The sequence below is a fragment of the Dermacentor silvarum genome, chromosome 11, assembly GCF_013339745.2.
Source record: "Dermacentor silvarum isolate Dsil-2018 chromosome 11, BIME_Dsil_1.4, whole genome shotgun sequence".
NCBI lineage: Eukaryota > Metazoa > Arthropoda > Arachnida > Ixodida > Ixodidae > Dermacentor > Dermacentor silvarum.
The window spans coordinates 42798656-42818906 of record NC_051164.1 but is presented as its reverse complement, the minus strand read 5'-3'; the positions used below and the strand labels follow the sequence as shown (position 1 = coordinate 42818906).

Genomic DNA, 20251 nt, shown 5'->3' with positions numbered 1-20251 from the left:
ATGTTTCGACGGCGTTGGGGCAAGCATGTTTAGTTAGTAAGCGAATGTTTACTGCAATTTACACTGTCGGTAAAAATTCGAGCCTTGCTTCGTGTAATTTTCTATTACCGTGATACGTTGTGAATGGCAACCCATTCGGGCGAAACTGCGACTTTTCTGTCTTAGTTCACAGCTCGCGTTTCTTCAACAGAATATCGAGATACCCAGCCTTTCAATAGCCAGATTCCCTGTGTTTCTTGCAGCTGATAAGCAACGCCAGCCATGCTTACAAAAAATGCCCCGATTATTCAAAAGCGTCCCCATTGGCAGGTCAGATTCCTCTGAGCTTCTGCGCATGCCCCCTGTCTATGCAAATCACGAACACATTCAGCACTAGTGGACTGACCACGATTTGGCGCGAATACAAACGCAAGAATAGTACTATAAAGGTCACCGAAATTGCTCCGGCATGATTAGGTTGACGGCCCTCGGAACGGAAACACTGCACATAAATTGTCGACAGGTACTGACGAAATACGTAGGTTTCTTAATGAGGCACGCCTTTGACAGCGCTGAGCGCCATTCCGCACAAGCATTTCTTTTTCTTCCCTTCCCGCGCTGAGATGTTGCCTCGCGAGAGTCGTGTAATGAACGCCGAGTTTCCGAGCTCGGAGACGTAAACTTAAGCCGGACACCGTCGCCGAGTTTGTGTACTGCGCGGGCGACGAGTCCGTGCACTCCGTCTCGCCTATTGCGTGCAGCGCAACGAACGCCATACGCTTCCGTCGGTGTAGGGAGCATGAAGACTCTCTCCCATTGTGCGCTACTATAACTTTTCTTCTTTTGTGAAGTTTTCGTTCACTCGGCGCCGAGCGGTGGGCGGTAAGAAACGGACAGTGCAGGAGGAGATCTCCGGGGTCTCGTTTCTGCCTGGCTTACGAGGCCCGCAGTTTTCACCGCACTGCACGGTGGTGATGAGGTGGAGTATAAGAACGGAAAGTAGGAACGGGGTGCTGCGAACAACTCGGCTCATAATCGGACGCATCTCGCGTGGAGAAGTAAGAGAGGAAAGGGAGGGGGGGGGGGGGGGGGGAAAGGTGGGTGAGTTCTTGGCTCTCGGCCAGCGACTGCGTTTTTTGTGGTGGGCGCTCAGCAGAGAACAGCTCCGGAGAGCAAGACGAAAGAAAGAGAGCTTCCACGCACCAGGGTGCCTGGAAGTTCCCTAGTGCGAACGAAGACTCGGCTGGCGGTTTGTTGCGAGGGCAGAAATTCCGAACGCGCGCAATGTGGGCGGGAGCTGGCCCTTGGGGACGTTTTTGTTCCCAGTCCCTGACGTAATGAAGACATCACGCTGTTTGCATCGCGTGGGGTCGGTCGTTAAGGCCCACTGACGTCACAAACTATAATCGTGAAAAGTGCGCGCTGCCGTCTTCGTGGAACAATACGAATTTACCATTAAACGTAGAGCGTGCTGTTCGCACTGAATTCGAGTGCCAAAGATGTCCATGAAGGGCCTTGCCAACAGATATCTTTCACAGGTGCTAAAATTTTGCTTGACAACACGTTCAGCATCTCATTGGAGCGATGGGCTTGCTAGTATGTCCTGCTTTATATCCCGTGAACACTCTCTAATAGTAATATGACCGAAAGGGATGGGACAGCTTTACAACTACAGCGTATTTTCAACTCCGGGGCGCTCTGTGACCGGTATCACCATCATATAATATTTTCTTCGCAGAGAGAAAGACAGTAGTGATAAAAAGAAGGAAGACAGGAAGGTTCGCCAGGCGGGGGTAAGTGCACTGGGGAAGGAGGAAAAAGGAACATTAGGATGCGTAGAACGAGCAAAAAAGTTCACGTAGGAACTCATCCGGGAGTGGTCTAAGTATGCGTTAAGCACTGGGCCACTTTCTCATTTCCACGCAGCCCAGTGTCATTATCAATGTTATAAAATTTGATCCCACAAGTATAAACCCTTATCAACCCTCATCGGTCGGTATCAACCTTGCCTCAATAGATTCTATCCTCACCAACTTTTATCGGTCCTTATCAACCTTATCGGACTTGATCCGCCGCTTATCAATCCTTATCGGTGCTTATTAAAGTTATCAGAATTGCTCCGACTATTATAAGTCCTTATCGCTCTATAACACCTTATACATCAGAGTCCAACCATTATCAACCGTGACGAGACCCACATGACATGTCCTTACTCCTTATCGTCCTTATCAACTCATTGACTGCTTAGCTGTCCGAGTTCCACGACGTGAAGCGCATGAGCCCTCAGATATCTGTGGCATTTTGGTCGATGAAGGAACGCCCCAACGGAAGGAGCATCCCGTGACCACCGAAACGGATCGGAGATGTGATGTTCTTGGCATTTAATTTTCGCGAAGTCGCACTTTTTCTTATGTCTAGAATGCTCCAAGTCGGCTCTACATATGGTCCTAGAGATGGCTTTTATTCCACCATCCCCCAAAATTTCAACAAAGCCTTCATAGAAACTGTTTTCTTTTGACATTTGTATTGTACCGCCGGCAGAACACATTCATACGGTTTTGCTTCGTCAAGTCTAAAGAAAGGGGGTCAGTCGTTGTTTCACTTGTTTCTTCAGTAAGTTGTATTACATTTCCTATTGATAAGGGACGAAAGAGACCCTTTTCTCCGTTTTTTTTCCAAACCATGCGAACAGTTGCTATGCCAAAAAAAAATTTTTAAGCCATTGGCCCTCGTTGCACAATGTCACAATTCATGCACGAAGTTGTGACGTCCTATCGGTACCTCAGGGCAAGCTTTTCGCTTGAATACCTTTCCAATGCAAAAAGAAAGCGTCCTATGAAGGATCGTATTGAGAGTATGTTCCCACTATCATTGTATCGGTTAATGTTTCGAGAAGGGCGTGGGCAAGACGTACTCAAAATGGTTCAAAATATGTGGATACCGGTGAACGTTAAAACATCTTTCTTCAAGCTTCACACGGGAACCTTGCTTGTACAAAATGGGTTAGAAGAAAGAGGGATTTATATTCCGTGGGGAAGCAGATGCTTTCTGTGCAACAAAGCTGGAACTATTGAACATGTCTTCGTTAATTGTAATAATGCCATATTCTTTTGGTATATATTGCAGAGAACTTTGATAGACCTAGCCCGCAATCCACATGGCTTTCGTTTTTTACCGCCTAAACGAGATTTTCAGCAGATGAACGTTATTTTTTTTTTTTACTCGGGCTGCATACAGTACGGCGCAGTTTCTTGTCATATAGACGCTGTGACGTCAAAGGCCGATCTGTGCATGAATATTTTGTGGAAATGGTTGGGAAAGTGCTTGATGTGTGCAAGATTATCGACTGCGATGAAGATGTGATGTCAATGTTGGATGCCTTAACCCATATAAAACTGGTGTGATCTGTGATCACAAACACCTATCTGGGCTTGTAGCCAAGCTAGAAAAAAAAAAGAAAAAAAAAAGGTTTATTGAAATGGATAACAGCCTCGGCTTCTGAGCGTGGGTCGTAGGTACTAAACTCACCACCGCCAACGTTTTGTCGTTTCAAATTGATTATGTTTTATACATTAATTCCTTTAGAGCGATTTGTCTTACTTAAAAGACGGACGGACGGATTGGTTTCGTCGTTGGAGAGGCATAGAAATGCTTACGCATTAAAAGAAAAAATACGTTTACAGTACGGACGCTCGCAAGCACACGCTGAAGTGTTTAACTTTCAAACGTTACCACGAAGTCCCATTGCTTGATTCGATCATGGGTTAGTGGCGCGTAATACCCGTGCCGTCTTCAATGTGCTGTCAACGTGTCAGCGTCGTCGTTCTGGTGTCCCCACGATGTTGTCGTCGGGCCAGTTTTAGCGCTGTTCTGGGTGGCATTTACGGTGTAGTGGCAGCAGCATTGGCCAGCGCTGGCATCGATTGGCCGTTCGGCAGACGAATCCCTAAAGCCGTCGCAATTCCCACGTGTGCTGTCTGTTCTCTTCAGGAGCCTGACGAGGTACATGCCCGCTATGTCACTTGTCACCCCAATTGATTCCCTTTGAATGATACTCGAATCTTTGCTCTCGTGTCTTTTTTTCGCTTATTCTGACGACATACGCAGAAGCTTGTTTTAGGCAATCTACTTATGTTTTCAAGCCGTCCATGTCCCGCTGTCAACCAGATCCTCTCCTGTACTGCGAGCTCTCATTTCCCCCCAAAGGCAATCTGCTCCGTGAAGAAAATAACACGACGCGCATGTCCGCGCCGCCCCCGGCAATCGTCCTAAGCGAAAATACAAGTGAAATGAATTCCCGGACAACGCGAGCCGCCCCGAAGTATGGACGCCACGAAAGGAACTAAACAGCATACTTCCGAGCCAAGTTAGCGCTAGTTAACTACGAGCACGCCGGAAAACCAGGCTGCCTCCCCACGGAGAAATAAACGCAAACAACCCCGAATATACATTCAACGCTTCTTGCTAACAATAAACTATAAGGAACGAGCGTTAGTCATCAAACAAAAGAAAGCGAAAGGTCTGAAAGACGGCGCGCTGCTAACCGTAGCTGCGAATTTTTTCGGGATTTGCCGAAGGCCTCCCAGCGTGCATATAAATAAAAGGAGAGTTAAGGGCAGTTAGCACTTTCAGTTAAAGCAAGAATAATCTATAAAACGGGATTTCATGCGCTCTAAGCTCATAACAAATTCAGCCAACCAAAAAAATGCTTAACTAAATTACCATCATCGCTTCGCGCAAAAGACAATTCCTGTCGACCAAACTTTGATGTCCCCTCGTTTCGGTTTATGCATTATTCCATCCCAAAACTCGAGAACAGAAATGGGTGGTTCCGGGCTATCCGTTAATCACTTTTTATTCGTGGCTTTTGAAGTCACAAGATTCTGCCTTTCTTTCACTTGCTGTTACCGTATTTTCCTGATTCTTACGCGCGCATTTTTACCGCTTAGAAGCGAGTTTCTTCCTAGATTAACCGCATACTTCCGGTATCAGAATGAAAAGGAAACTGCGTCACGACCAAACATGGCGGGCCGAACCTGACTGCACCGGGCCAGACGTACAGCATTTTAATGCGAATCATTGTTCTCTGAGATCACCCATGTTTTGGTGGGTGAGCCTACCTCACTGTTTTCGCAGACCGATCCCGATGACATTGCATACTAACTTACAGTTCTCGCGGGTTCATCCCGCTCGTGGTGCAGTCTAAAATTAAGCGCCATAGGGGCGACTGCATATGTGCACCCGCGCCACTGAATTTCTGTCACTGGGTATGTGTCTCCGGTAATGCGTCATCGGTAATGCGTCATCGGTAATGCGTCATCGGTAATGCGTCATCGGTAATGCGTCATCGGTAATGCGTCTCCGGTAATGCGTCATCGGTAATGCGTCATCGGTAATGCGTCATCGGTAATGCGTCTCCGGTAATGCGTCTCCGGTAATGCGTCTCCCGTAATGCGTCTCCGGTAATGCGTCTCCGGTAATGCGTCTCCGGTAATGCGTCTCCGGTAATGCGTCTCCGGTAGTGCGTCTCCGGTAGTGCGTCTCCGGTAGTGCGTCTCCGGTAGTGCGTCTCCGGTAGTGCGTCTCCGGTAGTGCGTCTCCGGTAATGCGTCATCGGTAATGCGTCATCGGTAATGCGTCATCGGTAATGCGTCATCGGTAATGCGTCATCGGTAATGCGTCATCGGTAATGCGTCTCCGGTAATGCGTCTCCGGTAATGCGTCTCCGGTAATGCGTCTCCGGTAATGCGTCTCCGGTAATGCGTCTCCGGTAATGCGTCTCCGGTAATGCGTCTCCGGTAATGCGTCTCCGGTAATGCGTCATCGGTAATGCGTCATCGGTAATGCGTCTCCGGTAATGCGTCATCGGTAATGCGTCATCGGTAATGCGTCATCGGTAATGCGTCTCCGGTAATGCGTCTCCGGTAATGCGTCTCCGGTAATGCGTCTCCGGTAATGCGTCTCCGGTAATGCGTCTCCGGTAATGCGTCTCCGGTAATGCGTCATCGGTAATGCGTCATCGGTAATGCGTCATCGGTAATGCGTCATCGGTAATGCGTCATCGGTAATGCGTCATCGGTAATGCGTCATCGGTAATGCGTCATCGGTAATGCGTCATCGGTAATGCGTCTCCGGTAAAGTGCCACAGGTTATGGGTCTCCGCTAACGTGTCACAGGTTATGCGTCACCGTTTACGCGTCACAGGTAATTGCATCGCCGGTTACGTGTCACCGGCTATGTGCCATTGCGGTCTCAATCTTATTTCCTGGCATTACAAACATTCTGTCTTACTTATTACTTATTATTACTTATTCTGTCTTACTTAATATAGCCTATAATATCTGCATAACTGTTCGCTACACAAGGATTACACTATTCGGACAACCGTTCTTTACCAATCGCGAATGCTTCGTATTGCTTAGACATCCACTACAGTTCAGCTTGCCAAATCTTTTTGAATCGTTTCCTCCCTTCACGGGAAAACAGTAGTGTCGTAAATTTTCGATTCCATTCATTCCACTTAGGTAGGAAAGTTACATGGCTCTCTATATCAAGCGATGAAGGCCACGCCACCAACGCAAACTGGTAATGCTTTCCTTTCATCGCATGTATCATACTTACTGGATTCGGGTAGATAAAGCAAAATGATCACGACAGTTAACCAAACAAAAGCACCACCGCAGTTCCAAACTATGTTAAATTAGAACAACTTCTAAACCATTATTTCTAACCATATGGGAAGAACATTCATGCAATATCAACAATGAAATGTTATTTGAGTAAAATGTAATTGACACAGTAATTATGCATTATCAACTGGTTTGTGCATTAGCAACCGGGCAACATGAACTGAAAATCAAGATATTATACACAGATATATCTGTAAGTTGACAGACTTATCAATTATTTAGTAAATAGTTGTTGTTACAGCAGCTGCTCCAACAGTGTCAACAAAATCCTTACTTTCGCAGTTCTTCCGCAGTCGTCAGCAATAGTTTTACGTAATCAGGAAGCAAAAGAAATTTACTAAAACAATCACGTGCGTTACAATCGCATGCGAAACCAAAACTAGCGATAGCAACAACCCATCGCCATTAAAAATTTCCGTAATCCAATCCAATCCCCACGTCGCCGCACTTGAAGCTGCGGCATTGTTGGTGCCTTCTTCTTAACTTAATTAGGCTGCGACGATCCGTGATACCGGTTGTCTCAATGCGGCACCCAACTGTCATGAATGGCACTAAAGATGAGATGAGCCGGGCTGTTAATAGCGATAACGAGTGCTGACAGTGACGACGCGTCATATCGGGGGTATGGGAATCGGGGGTGCCCGTTACAATCGAGGGCATGGTTAGAGCCGAGTAAATACGGTAATTTAATTTTGAGCTTCGGGAAAATTTATATATCCGGTCGATCGCGCCAGGAACTTTACCAGAAATGTCGCTCGCAGCAGTGCGCGTCGAAAAGGGCCCCGTAGAACTGCACAGCCGCGTCCCTTAATTTGACTCGTGACGAGGGAGATGCGGAAATCGTTTTTGACGGCGAAGATGAGCCGTTGTCCGCCATGCAGCGAGCTCAATATACTGTGCTGTCGAGGGGATCAGCCGTCGCACTCATATCCAGGCATGCCAGCGACGTGCGTGCTTACAATGTAGGCCCTATTACTCGTGACGAGAGGGCGCAGAACCGTTTGAGTACGAAGTGTTCGGGTAAATGATCTCGCAAACAGTGGCGTTATTTGCGCCGCTGGCGCGGTTTTCCAGTATATTTTTACGTAATCAGAAAGTTTGCCTAGGCGCGTCGAAGGTAGTGTGTACCCCCTGCCGTAAAAAGGGGAACAAAAGGAAAAGAATTATTAAAGAAAGGGGGAGAAAAACCCGGCAGATCCCTCTCCCTGTGAGAATCGATGTTATGCGAAGCAGTGTGCGGGGAGAGCCTACCAAGTTAACAAAACGACCATGAGAGCACCAAGACGGAGGTGGCTGTTTCATGGCCTACATGACACGCACGTCATGACATTCATGTGCCGAGTCCTCAGGAGTCCCTTTAGCTACGCCTAAGAGACCTGAATGCGAAAGCCCTAGTCATGCTCATGATTATCACTTCAACCATTGACCTATAGGCCCGGATTCAGAAATGCTCCTAACCTTAGACCGTTTCCCTACCTTACGCAAGGAGTCCTTCATGCTACCTAAACGTTAGGCGCCCTCAGAAGGCCATCGCGAATTCTAAAAGCTTCCTTTTACCTTCCCTGCGGAAGGAGCGCCTCACTAAAGTCCCTAGATATTTTTTTTTGCTTAAAATCTAGGGACTTTACGCCTCACCAAAGGAAGTGGAACGTTACAGGCTTCTGGTTTTGAGATTACTTACGAAAATATGCAAAATATTTCTAATGAATTGCCAAAGTAAACTTCCGGCACTGTTATAAGTGCATTTCTACTTCTATATAAGGGCATAAATACCATTTCTTTTGTCAACGACGTAAAAACAGCTCAAAAAGATGCACATGTCAGGAAAGCAAGCTCAGCCTAGCAACTTCGGCAGCATCTGACAGTTCGGTTGGTCAGGCGTCGCTTTCTTTTTCTTTTTGGCCTGCGTTTTGTTTCGTGCGTGTGTGTGTGTGCATTTGCCATGCCGGGCAAAACTTATTTCACGGAGGAAGAAAAATTGGCTGTGGCTTAACTCAGTTATGCCTGGGTGTGCGTAGCTAGAGGTACGGTTAATCTTATTGTTTAGCTTGGTTCTCACTACAGTTACGTCTTTTTCATTTAGCTTCGTACGTCTGAATGTTTAGGTTTGGTTGTTACCTCTCGTTATGTTATATTAAAGACTAGACATTATTAAATGGTAACGTATTTATTGTGAAAGTCTTCATCTTGTTGTTTCTCAATTGCCACAAAGACCGCCCGATGGTCGGTAAGGCGAGAGGATAAGGGGTTGTCGTCCAGTGACTTGAACACGTTTCGGGTGCTATCCTCATCTGAATCCACTCGCCTGGCCACTTCGTACTTACGACGAGAGGCGTGCGGCTCGTTCTTCCTCCGTCTCTTCTGCGTCATCTACACCGGGGATTTTAATGGGTATATAAGTACAATCTATGCACCCAGTAACCCCGGGGAATCCTCCAATGGCATAGAACCTAGTCATGACTCACCTCGCTTCACTGGCGTTTGGAAGCCGAACGTACTTGGGATACAGACGTAAGCATATCAGCTGTGTCTTATCTCAAATGCATCGGCATATAGAGGGTTGGGATACACACACAAGGTCCCCTACAACAGTTTGCATGGCACCCGTTCCGTAAAAACGCAGTGCGATGAGGACCTTCAACAGAGCAGGTAGCGGCGCTTCTCTGTTGTCAGTGTTACAAAGCAGTTGCAGCTCTGTCAGTATGGTTGCAACAGCTCGCTTGGAAAAACGATACCGGGCTAGAAACTCCACTTCGTTGTAGTGTTCCAGTGGATGCTGCCTGTCAATCACATGCCAGACTGGAGTCAACGGCGGAGGCTTGTACACAGTCCCGTAAAGAAGTTCACTTGCACGCCGAAGAAACCTTGCATAGCTTTCGAAGCTATCGCCTTCGGATAAATATCGCAAGGCCGTCATTCCCGCCGCTCGCTTTTCACAGAAAAACGGAATCACAAAAGAAATGGCACAAAGCGCAGTCTGCGGAGCCAAACTGGACGTCAATACACGGCGGCTGGCTGCCGCGGCGTTGGCTGCGCACGGCACCTATTCAAGCCGAGCGTACCGCGTGCAAAGTCCTGCGTAAAGCATACGTTCAGGTAGAGGAGCGCGGTTAGGAAGCATGAAGGTAGCATGCCGGCTTCCTATGCGTGAGGAAGCACCAAGGAGGCCCTAACTTAGTGCCTCTTAGTAAGGAACGTTGCAGAATTGACGCCAGGTCGCCTTACAGCGTGTAAGACGTCCTTAGTAAGGAAAGGAGCGTTTCAGAATCCGGGCCATGGCCTTTTCCTTCACTTAGTACCGTATCCGGAGTGATTCCATTGTTTTTTAGTGTTAACCTTTTCCGCTGAGTTATTGTCATTTTTGCTGAAACATGGCCATGACTACGACTGCTGCCACCATCCTTAAGTGTTTTCTTCACTTAGTGTCCACGTCCGAACCCATTTCAGTTGTTTTTGATTCTTAATGTTTTTTTTGCTGAATCATTGTCATTTTTGCTGAGTCATGCTCATGACTATGACTTCGACCAACAACTTTTAGCGTTTTCTTTCACTCAGTACCACATCCGAACCGATTCCGTTGGTTTGTGAGTGTTATTCTTTTTTCGTGAGTCATTGTCATTTTTGCTGAGTCATGGTCATGACTATGACCTCTACCACCATCCTTTAGTGTCTCCTTGACTTAGTGCCCACGTCCAAACCCATTTCAGTGGTTTTTGAGGCTCACTATTTTTGCACTGAATCATTGACATTTTTGCTGAGTCATGCTCATGACTATCACCTCTACCATCATCCTTTAGTGTTTCCTTCACTTAGTGCCCACGTCCGAACCAATTTCAGTCGTTTTTGAGTGAGTAAACTTTTTTCGCTGAGTCATTGTAAATTTTTGCTGAGTCATGCTCATGCCTATGACGTCTACAATGATTCTCTGTTTTCTTCACTTATTACCCACGTCCGAACCCATTTCACTGGTTTTTGAGTGATATATTTTTGGCTGGGTAATTGTCATTTCAGGCGACTATTTCATGACCTTGTTGACACGCATGTCATGACATTCATGTCTTGACCTATCATTTATGTTAGCCATACACTTTTGTTATACTATACCAATTTTGGTACCTGCCAAGTGAACGAAGCGACCATGAGAGCACCAAGATGTAGGCGGATAGATAGATAGATAGATAGATAGATAGATAGATAGATAGATAGATAGATAGATAGATAGATAGATAGATAGATAGATAGATAGATAGATAGATAGATAGATAGATAGATAGATAGATAGATAGATAGATAGATAGATAGATAGATAGATACTGTCAAAGTGGCAAATGTTGGCCAAGAAATGCTTCGCATTAAAAAGTTACAGAGGCCCTTAAGTCTCCTTACATGCATTGGTGCGAAAGCATTCTGGGCGTGTCGACGATATCGACGTCCATACTATTTCGACTTGCATGTCACGTGGCTATGTCACATGACGTGATCACTTTGGTCATGCGCTCTAATCGGGCAAAGTCAATCTTGGAATTTGGCCAAGTCAATTTCGGGAGTGGGCCAAGTCAACTTCGGGAGTGGGCTAGGTCGGTTTTGAGCGTGGGTCAACTCAATTTTCGAAGTGGGCGGAGTCGATTTTTTGGGTGTGGGCAAGGTCAGTTTTGATTGACAATGAAACGTGACGTCGTTTGTCACGTACGTTTTGGTACCATCGGATTTTAACGCCGAACGCCGCATTCTCCGCTTCATGGGACACGTAAAGCTTTCGCACTAAAATAAAAAAAGAATCAGACTACGGCGTTCCACGAAAATCAGTATTTCGCAGCGTCCGAAACACGCAGTTTCTTTTGACAGGTGAAAATGACACAAATTTCCGCGGTACTTTCTGCACTCTTTTGGGAACTCAGGTGACGAAAAACGTAGTCGTGCAATGAAGAATCATAGCTCCATTAAAGCGACACTCAATAGAAGCACTAAATCCATTTGGACTGATAAAATGGTCCATGAAGACTGATTTCCCTAATTTCACACAGACAGGTTGATAATTAGAACATGTGCGCATGCGTGTCGGCGTGCGTGCGCACGTTGTCTGACGCAATTTACTTTGAGAAATTCAATTAGTTCAATAAGGCACTTGCGCCTGGCGGACAGCCTAGAAGAATAAGGATGCATGCTGCACTTCCACACACGTGCGTGCGCGCCTGACGTAGTACGTCGCTTGTGCTGGTGGTGCTTGTGTGACGTCGGCAACAGCTTCGCTGTCACACCCATTTTGACAGGGTGGAATGAAAGCGGCTTTTTTTTTTTGTAGCTCGAGAGACGGGTAATTCATCATCATCACCATCAGCCTATATTTATGCCCACTGCAGGCCGAAGGCCTCTCCCTGCGATCTCTAATTACCCTTGTCTTGCGCTAGCTGATTACCAACTTGCGCCAGCAAATTTGCTAACTTCATCACCCCACTTAGCTTTCTGCCGTCCTCGACTGCGCTTCCCTTCTCTTGGTATCCATTCTGTAACTCTAATGGTCCACCGGTTACCCATCCTACGCATCACATGACCTGGCCAGCTCCATTTCTTCCGCTTAAAGTCAACTAGAATATCGGCTATCCCCGTTTGCTCTCTGATCCACACCGCTCTCTTCCTGTCTGTCAACGTTAGTCCTAAGATTTTTCGTTCCATCGTTCTTTGTGCGGTCCTTAATTGTTCTCGAGCTTCTTTGTTAACCTCCAAGTTTCTGCCACATATGTTAACACTGGTAGAATGCAATGATTGTATACTTTTCATTTCAACGACAGTGGTAAGCTCCTAGTCAGGATTTGGCAATGCCTGTCGTATGCACTCCAACCGAATTTTATTCTTGTGTAAATTTCTTTCCCATAATCAGGGTCGCCTGTGAGTAATTCACCTAGCTATACGTACTCCCTCACGGACTCTAGATTTTACAGACTGACGATATATTTATAGAACTCTCCAGCTGGCGCCAGTTCTGCGGTAGAGTTGGAGTTTTCTAGAAGTGAACTTATATGGTTAAGTACAACAAAAAAGGCCTATAGATAAGCTCGACCCATGGCGTATGTTCTTTATATCTGAACGCACCAAGAATATGTGCCTAAAGCTTTTTATGTGAAAAAATACTTCTTTTTTTTCTCGGCTAACTTGACTGTCAAAAATGCAGAACAAGAAGTTTTATAGGGTCTTGAACACACTGCTTCTACAAAGCGGAGAAAAAGGTCTATAGGGGACGGGTGCGGATTACATTCGTTCACCTATATGTTCGGTGCAAGCAGCTCGATGCACTTGTTCTGGTTTCCGCCAACATCGCAATGCGGGCCGGCCGCGCGCGGCCGGGAGTCCAACCCTCGACCACGTGATCGTCAGTATAGAGCTCCATAGCAACTGAGCTACGGTGTGAGGGTGGAGTCAGGGTGGAGCACACCCTGACAGACTCAATGTGGATCGAGCGCAAGAGAGGGATCTGCCGCGGATCGAGCTTGTACTAAACCATCAGATAAAAAAACAAACTCCGTTTTAAAGGCAAACTCCAGCCGAATCGACCAGCGAAACACGAAGTGCACCTCCGCAAGAAACAACAGTAAGAAAAAAAAAAGTAAAAGAAAATAAAGGAAAAAGAGGCTGCTCTCAATGGACGAGTGGGACTCGCCTTCGGCTTGCACAATATATGAGCAACATTTTCTCCGAGCAAGGTTTGCCCTTTGCCCATCTAGTCTTACGGTCCGCGCTTGAAATTTCGTAATGATTCTTCCGTCTTTTGTTTCTTCGTCCCGAGCGCGCAGCGCCGGTAACGAGAGCACGCCAGCTGTCGCTTCCCCGCTACTGTGAAACGCGTAGGCGCTGCTCAACTTCCACCGCACTAACATTTTCTTTTTTAAATATATATTTATAAAGAACCCTAACGAGGCAACGCCGGTCGCTGCTGTCGACGCCACAAGGGCGTCCTTAACTTTCGTAACTACATGGCTGGAATTTCTTACGATTTTTTTTTCTTTTCTGGCAACAACACGTTATCTCCAGACCCATTATATTTCTACATATACCTACGCACTAAAGAACCTAGCATTAGACTTGCTATTCATTTCCCGCCTTCAACTTAGACGGGACAGGGAAGTTAGCTCTTGCTTTTTCCTGTCCCGTCTAAGGGGCGCTTTTCTTAAACCACCAAATGCGAGGTTTTTTTTTTCTACACCTTCCCCGTACGTTAGCATGGAATTATTGGATATGGCTGACACGGATTTTCTTTTATTGCGATAGCAACTATATGGACACTCCAGGCGCATTTCTGCCGTCGCCGTGAGGTTCCGTATAAAGTCCACGGGCGATAAAATCGTCGCCGCGGCCCGTGTGCTGAATGTGCGAGAGAAAGCGTGCGATGGTGAGCCAGCGATAGCTGTCCACTCCGTATAGCTGTCCACTAATTTCCTATCGCAACCGATGCTTCGCCTTTCGGGCGAAACTGTCACTTTTTTTTTTCAATAGGGCAGTAATTTTCTTCGTTCCCTCACTGAAATGACGAAAACCTTCGTTTCATAAGCGATTTCCCCGATAAGACAACTATTGATAGCTTTCACGTGACGTCACGCACCCACCTTATCACCGTTTTGGGGCACCAACATGGCGACTACGAGTGCTTCAGTCCAATCCATCTTTTGAAAGCTTTCACGTGATGTTACGGACCCAGCTTGTGATCGTGTTGGTGCACCAACATGGCGGCTACAATGACGTCAGTGCAAGCCATCTGTATAAATCTAGCAAACAGCATAGAGTGCTTGTCTCGCTTATATGTACGTCAGCAAGAATCGCTGTTAGGGACGGCAGTACACGCTCACCAGGAACTCGGTCTTGAGGAGCACGTCGTACTTCTTGAAGAGCGCGATGTGCTTGGGGAACCGGGTCAGCTCGATGGGGCGCGTGGGTATAAAGGCGGACGCCTCGTCCGGTAGAGGGAGCAGGCCGCTGTTGAGCAGGGATAGCTGCAGCATGTTCAGCGAGCTAATCACGCCGGAGTTGGCACTGCGTAGCCGCTGCGCCCGGGATTTGGACCGCGGCGGAGGCGGCGCCGACCCGTGCGAGGACTTGGCCTTGCTCTTGGACTTGCTCTTGAGCTAGAAGGAGAACAAAACGTAGTACTCAGCGAGAGGGGATTGACGTCCTTCCTTTATTCACTCGGAGGCTATACAGCACAAGACAGCCTGCACATAACCAGCGGATGCGCGCCGTCTCCTCGTGTGCGAAGGTGGAGGGGGGTAGCGGGACATGGCTTCCGAGATTTCACGGCGTGCGTGTCACTGTTCGATCTCAGAGGCCATGCATTGCAGATTATTCGCTTGGGAGACAGGTGGCGCCACAACTGCGCGGCTAACTTCTGATTGGTGCTTGTTTTGCGGCTGCCGCGAAGATCGAATGGGCCTCGCACCCATTCGAGCAGTTGCCCCGCGGTGCTGCCGCTTTTCGTTGCCGTTCGCGACAGCATCGCACGCCGTGTTCGCGGTCATCGAGTGAGATCTGCTCATGTTGACACGCATCACACCATGCTTGTTAACATAATCAGTGAGCGCATACTTACTGGCCATTTACACAACCGATAAAACTACGAAGCTTGCTTCCTCTTGTTGTCTAATACTTGGCTATCGCAATCAATGCCTAGCCGTCCGGGAAAGACTGCGCCTTTTTTTTCCTTCTCTCATCTCTGATCACTAGACTGCTCAGGATTCTAGAGATATTACCAGACAGATGAAATTCCCCGATGCTTCAGAAATAGGTCACTTTGATATGTCAATGCAATTCCAGTATATAACTACGTTTCTTTGAGAGTTTCGGTTTTTTAACTACCCTTGACCGCTCACTTACTCAGCCCCGAGCGCACGATCGACCACCGAAAGGTGTCCTACATCTAGCCAAGCCTCTCGCACGCCTGACTTAGTCCTTTCCGACAAAGTAGGTGGGGAGAGTCCCAAGTTCATTGTTCACATACCTCATTACAGCTCCCCTTAATTCTAAATTAAATTATGGGGTTTACTTGCCAGCTCCACGATATCATTGTGAGGCACGCCGTACTGGGAGAAGGGGGGGGGGGGGGGGGGTCTCCGACTAATTTTGCCCTTCACCTCCATCGCAATGCGGCCGCCGCGGCCGTAAATAGAAAAAAATTAAATTACGGGCTTTTACGTGCCAAAACCACGATCTGATTATGAGGCATGCCGTAGTGGAGGACTCCGGAAATTTGGGCCACCTGGAGTTTTTTAACGTGCACCTAAATCTACGTACACGGGTGTTTTCGCATTTCACCCCCATCGAAATGCGGCCGCCTTGGCCGGGATTGGATCCCGCGATCCTCGTGCTCAGCAGCCCAACACCATAGCCACTGAGCAACCACGGCGGGTGCGGCTGTAAATAGAACCCGCGACCTCGTTGCTTAGCAACGGAACACCATAGCCGCTAAGCCACTGCGCCGGATCCTCTTAATTCAGCATGTACAAGGACAGAATTACTTCGCACCAAGAGGGCCGAGAGCTGGGCGAGTTGGTACATGATGGAAGGATGAAAACCAGCGCAAAACACAACGTACAATAGAAGACGTCGGCACCAGGCTGGTTGATGTTATATATATTTTTTCTTCATCATTATCAGCATATTTATGTCCACTGCAGGACGACGGCCACTCGCGGCGATCTCTAGTTTCCTATGTATTGTGTCAGCTGAGCCGATCTTAGGCTTGCAAATTTCCTCACTTCATCTTACCACCTAATTCTATGGCGTCTTCGACTGGGCTTCCCTACCCTTGGCACGCATTCTGTAACTCTAATAGGTCACCGGTTATCTACCCTACGCATTACATGGCCATCCAAGCTCCGTTTTTTTCTTTTTACATTATGATGTCAACCAGAACATCGACTATCCCCTTTCGACCTTTAATCCACACCGATCTCTGCCCGTCTCTTCACGTTGATCTTAACATTTTTCGGTCCACCGCTCATTGCGTGGTATATCTGTAATTTCTTATAATGGAACTTCACTTGTAAGTTAGTTCCAGCCACATCCCGTATCGCCTTTCTTGCTAGTGGACGTCTTGCTTTATTTTTTCGCTGGTTTTCACCACTCAACTACTTCAAACGCGGGGCAACGCAAACCACACGCACGCGCGCTCCATGGGGGTGCGCACCTTGGGCGTCGACGCCTGCGTCGGCGCGTTGGAAGCAGCGGGCGCCGAGGAAGAGGACTTCTTGCTGCCTCTGCCCATCTTGGGGCGGGCGCCCGAAGGCGGGGCGTCCAGCGCCGCGTCGCTAGAGTGCTTCCTCACACCGCTGTCGGCCAGCCTGCAGTGCGGCTGGGCCGCCCGCGCATGCGCACCGGCTCCACTCCTCCTCTCCTTTGCGCAGAAACGCTTAGTACCAGCAGCAGCGCCAGCGCGTGTTCACACGCGGAACCACGAAGACGGCAACATGGCCGCCGCTGCCGCCTCCGCCGCTTCTGCTCTCGGCGCTTGTGGTGGTGTTGCTGCTGCTGACGCTGCCTCCAGTGATGAGCGACGAAGCTTCGTCCAACGTCGTGGAACAACGGAGTGACCACCGTCGGTCGAAAGCCAGAGGATTCTGCAAAGTGCGGAAATTAGGCAGATTGAATGGAAAGACGTAATAATAGAGAGACGCTGGCACGTGAAAACCACGCCAGATACATCCTATTCTCGATAAAAAGGATGCGTAGTACACTTATAAACACAGCTTGTGTAGACAAACGAGTTGTGACCACTGAATGCACACACAAAGACAGAACGTAATATACCAACATTTACCGAGTGTAGCTCTCAACCTAAAAGTGGAAGCAAGGGCATTGTCGTGCACCTAATCGAAATCACTTATTTCATGGCAATCTCGGAAGAACGTGTAAGTGTTAAAGGGAAAAAGAAATGTGTGGACCACGCGAATCATGGCAATCTGTTCAGCAAAACTTTGTCATGGCGTTTGTGAGGAGCGCTGTTCCGGTTTGCAAGTATTTGCAAGTGTAGAACACTTGACTTAGTTGGATGCGTTTTGATCGGGAAGCTTGTCGCTCAGCGTACACTTGTGGTACTCCAACAGTGCAGGCACACCGGGCATAAACCAGAGTAAAGTGCACGCACTGTACAACAAAGCAAACTCATCCTGCGCACGAAATGTTTCTCGGAGTGTTCGTTTGCACCCACAAACGGCAACCCGCTGGTTCCCATCACTGTGTGTTGGCACCGCTGTGCTTCGCATGTACACGAGCAAGCGTGCACCCTCGTATCGAGCCATTCTTCTCTGCGCGCATCGACACCAGATTGGCGGAGTGTGGCCCTAACTTCATTTTCATTGTATTACGGGGAGTGGAAATCCCAGTAATTCCACTCCTTGTAATTCCTCAGGATGCTACAAGTTTGACAATTGCCACTTATAGAGTGCCCACGCTGGTTATTCCATTCCTCAAATTCCAGCAAAATAAATTTTAAGAAAATAAACCTTTTCTCTATAAGCTCTGGTTCGCTATTTTCGCTTACGTGCCTAGCGAGTAAAGAAAAAAATTTTTGAAGTCTCTAAACCTTAACAATTAGTGGTATACGTACTATTCATTCTAATTATTTTATTATTTTATTAGTGACGTTCTTTCCGCCATTCGGAATTCTTTATTCCTTCAATATGCCGATGACATTAAGATCTTCAAGGCAATTCACACTGTTGACGACTGTCGCATCCTGCAGTCTGACCGGTTTTCTTTTTCTAAATGGTGCACAGATAATACCTCACCTTGAAATGCTACTAAGACCAAAGTTATGACTTTCACTCGCAACACAGCAAGCATGTATTTTTCTTATTCCGTAGATTCTGTACCATCGTGTCTGAGGTCCGTGAGATCAATGATCTACGGTGTGCTTTTTGATACAACCTTACACTTTTCAGCTCACACTAAACGCATTGCCACGGGGGGTATGCGCACTCTTAGCTCTGTTTGCAGACTATCGAGAGAATTCAATTCTCCTACACCATTCCGCAAGTTGTACACAACAGTCAGTCTTTAAACTCGAATACGCGTCGGTCGTTTAGAACGGCATTTCTAGATCTAACAGTGACATTATAGATCGGGCTCAGAAAAAGTTTCTAAGCATATATCACCACCGCTTTGCTAACACGGACGCTAGGCCTTGCTCTAGCACTGTGGGATTATTGTCATCGCCCTTAATTAGCAGCCGACGTAATCGCTGCTGACCTTCTCTTTCTTTTCAAACTCCTTCGCGGTACCCTTCATGTGCCCCGAACTCCTCAGTTGTATAATTTTTCGTATTCCGCGCAAGATCACCAGAGAGCATACACTTTTATTCCAGCCTGTCATCGCCAACACTCAACCATCCACAGAATACGGAGTCTTTAAAACGCCTACTTTCATTACCTTGATATTTTTCATAACTCTGTCATTGTTCTTTTCCTAGCTTTGCGTTGTTGTGTCATAGTTTCACATATTGTTCAACTGCCCTTCTCCTCCCGTCTCTTATGTATTCATTTTGCGCCTTGACTGTACACTCTTCTTTTCAAAATTGTTATTTTGATACATAGTTTTGTTTTACTGATATTCCCCTGCCGTTTTCTTTTTATTTTTTTTTTTTTTTATGTTGCGTGCGCCAGCACTCAAACCGCATGCTTGTTCCTGGGCACGGTGTTCCTGGATGTTCCTGGATTGTTGCTGGGCTCGGAAGAACACTCCTATGGTGCACGTATTGAGCAACAGAAAGCTGTATCGGGAGTTTCATGCTGCTCTACAATTTTTTTCATTTACTCTTAATATAATTGTAATAATAGACAAGTTAAGTAATTAATTAGGACTCATTATCTAATTAAGCGGAATGCAAAAAAAATAATCTGAGTATCTCCAAGCGACGGCAAACCTAGGTTCATTCCAGCTACTGGCATTTGCGTGTTTTTAAATCTTGGTGATTTTCTTGTGGGGAACCAAGGTTGCTGCGCAATCCTTGTAGATATTTGCTAAGATATTCACGTATGCCTCCTGTACTCCTTGATTACGCAATGCCTCTATGAATGCTGGTATCTCTACTGAATCAAATGCCTTTTCATAATCTATGAAAGCCATGTAGAGAGGTTGATTGTACTCCGTAGATTTCTCGATTACCTGATGGATGACATGGATATCATCCATCGTAGAATATCCCTTCCTGAAGCCAGCCTGTTCTCTTGGTTGACTGAAGTCAAGTGTTGCCCTGATTCCTATGGGAAATTATGTTGGTGAATATTTTATACAATACTGAAGAGCAAGCTAATGGGTCTATAATTCTTCAATTCTTTAACGTCTCCCTTCTTATGGATTAGTATAATGTTCGGCGTTCTTACAGCTCTCTGGTACACTTGAAGTTGTGAGGCATTGCGTATAAAGGGCCGCAAGCTTTTCAAGCATGATATCTCCTCCATCTTTGATTAAATCTACTCTTTGATTAAATCTAGGAAAAGTAGAAAGTTACCTATCAAGAAAGGGGTCAGGCAAGGAGACACAATCTCTCCAATGCTATTCACTGCATGCTTAGAAGAAGTATTCAAGCTCTTAGACTGGGA

At 46.9% G+C, this 20251-nt stretch overlaps 1 protein-coding gene across 1 annotated transcript in view; it reads right to left on the bottom strand.

The window, feature by feature from the left end:
• LOC119433563 (receptor-type tyrosine-protein phosphatase kappa-like) overlaps positions 1–20251 on the bottom strand; it is a 259647-nt gene that overhangs the window by 112681 nt on the left and 126715 nt on the right. Inside the window, 2 exon segments of the mRNA XM_049659338.1 lie at positions 14507–14782; positions 16840–17269. Coding sequence (XP_049515295.1) covers positions 14507–14782; positions 16840–16917 — 354 coding nt within the window. The 5' untranslated portion in view covers positions 16918–17269.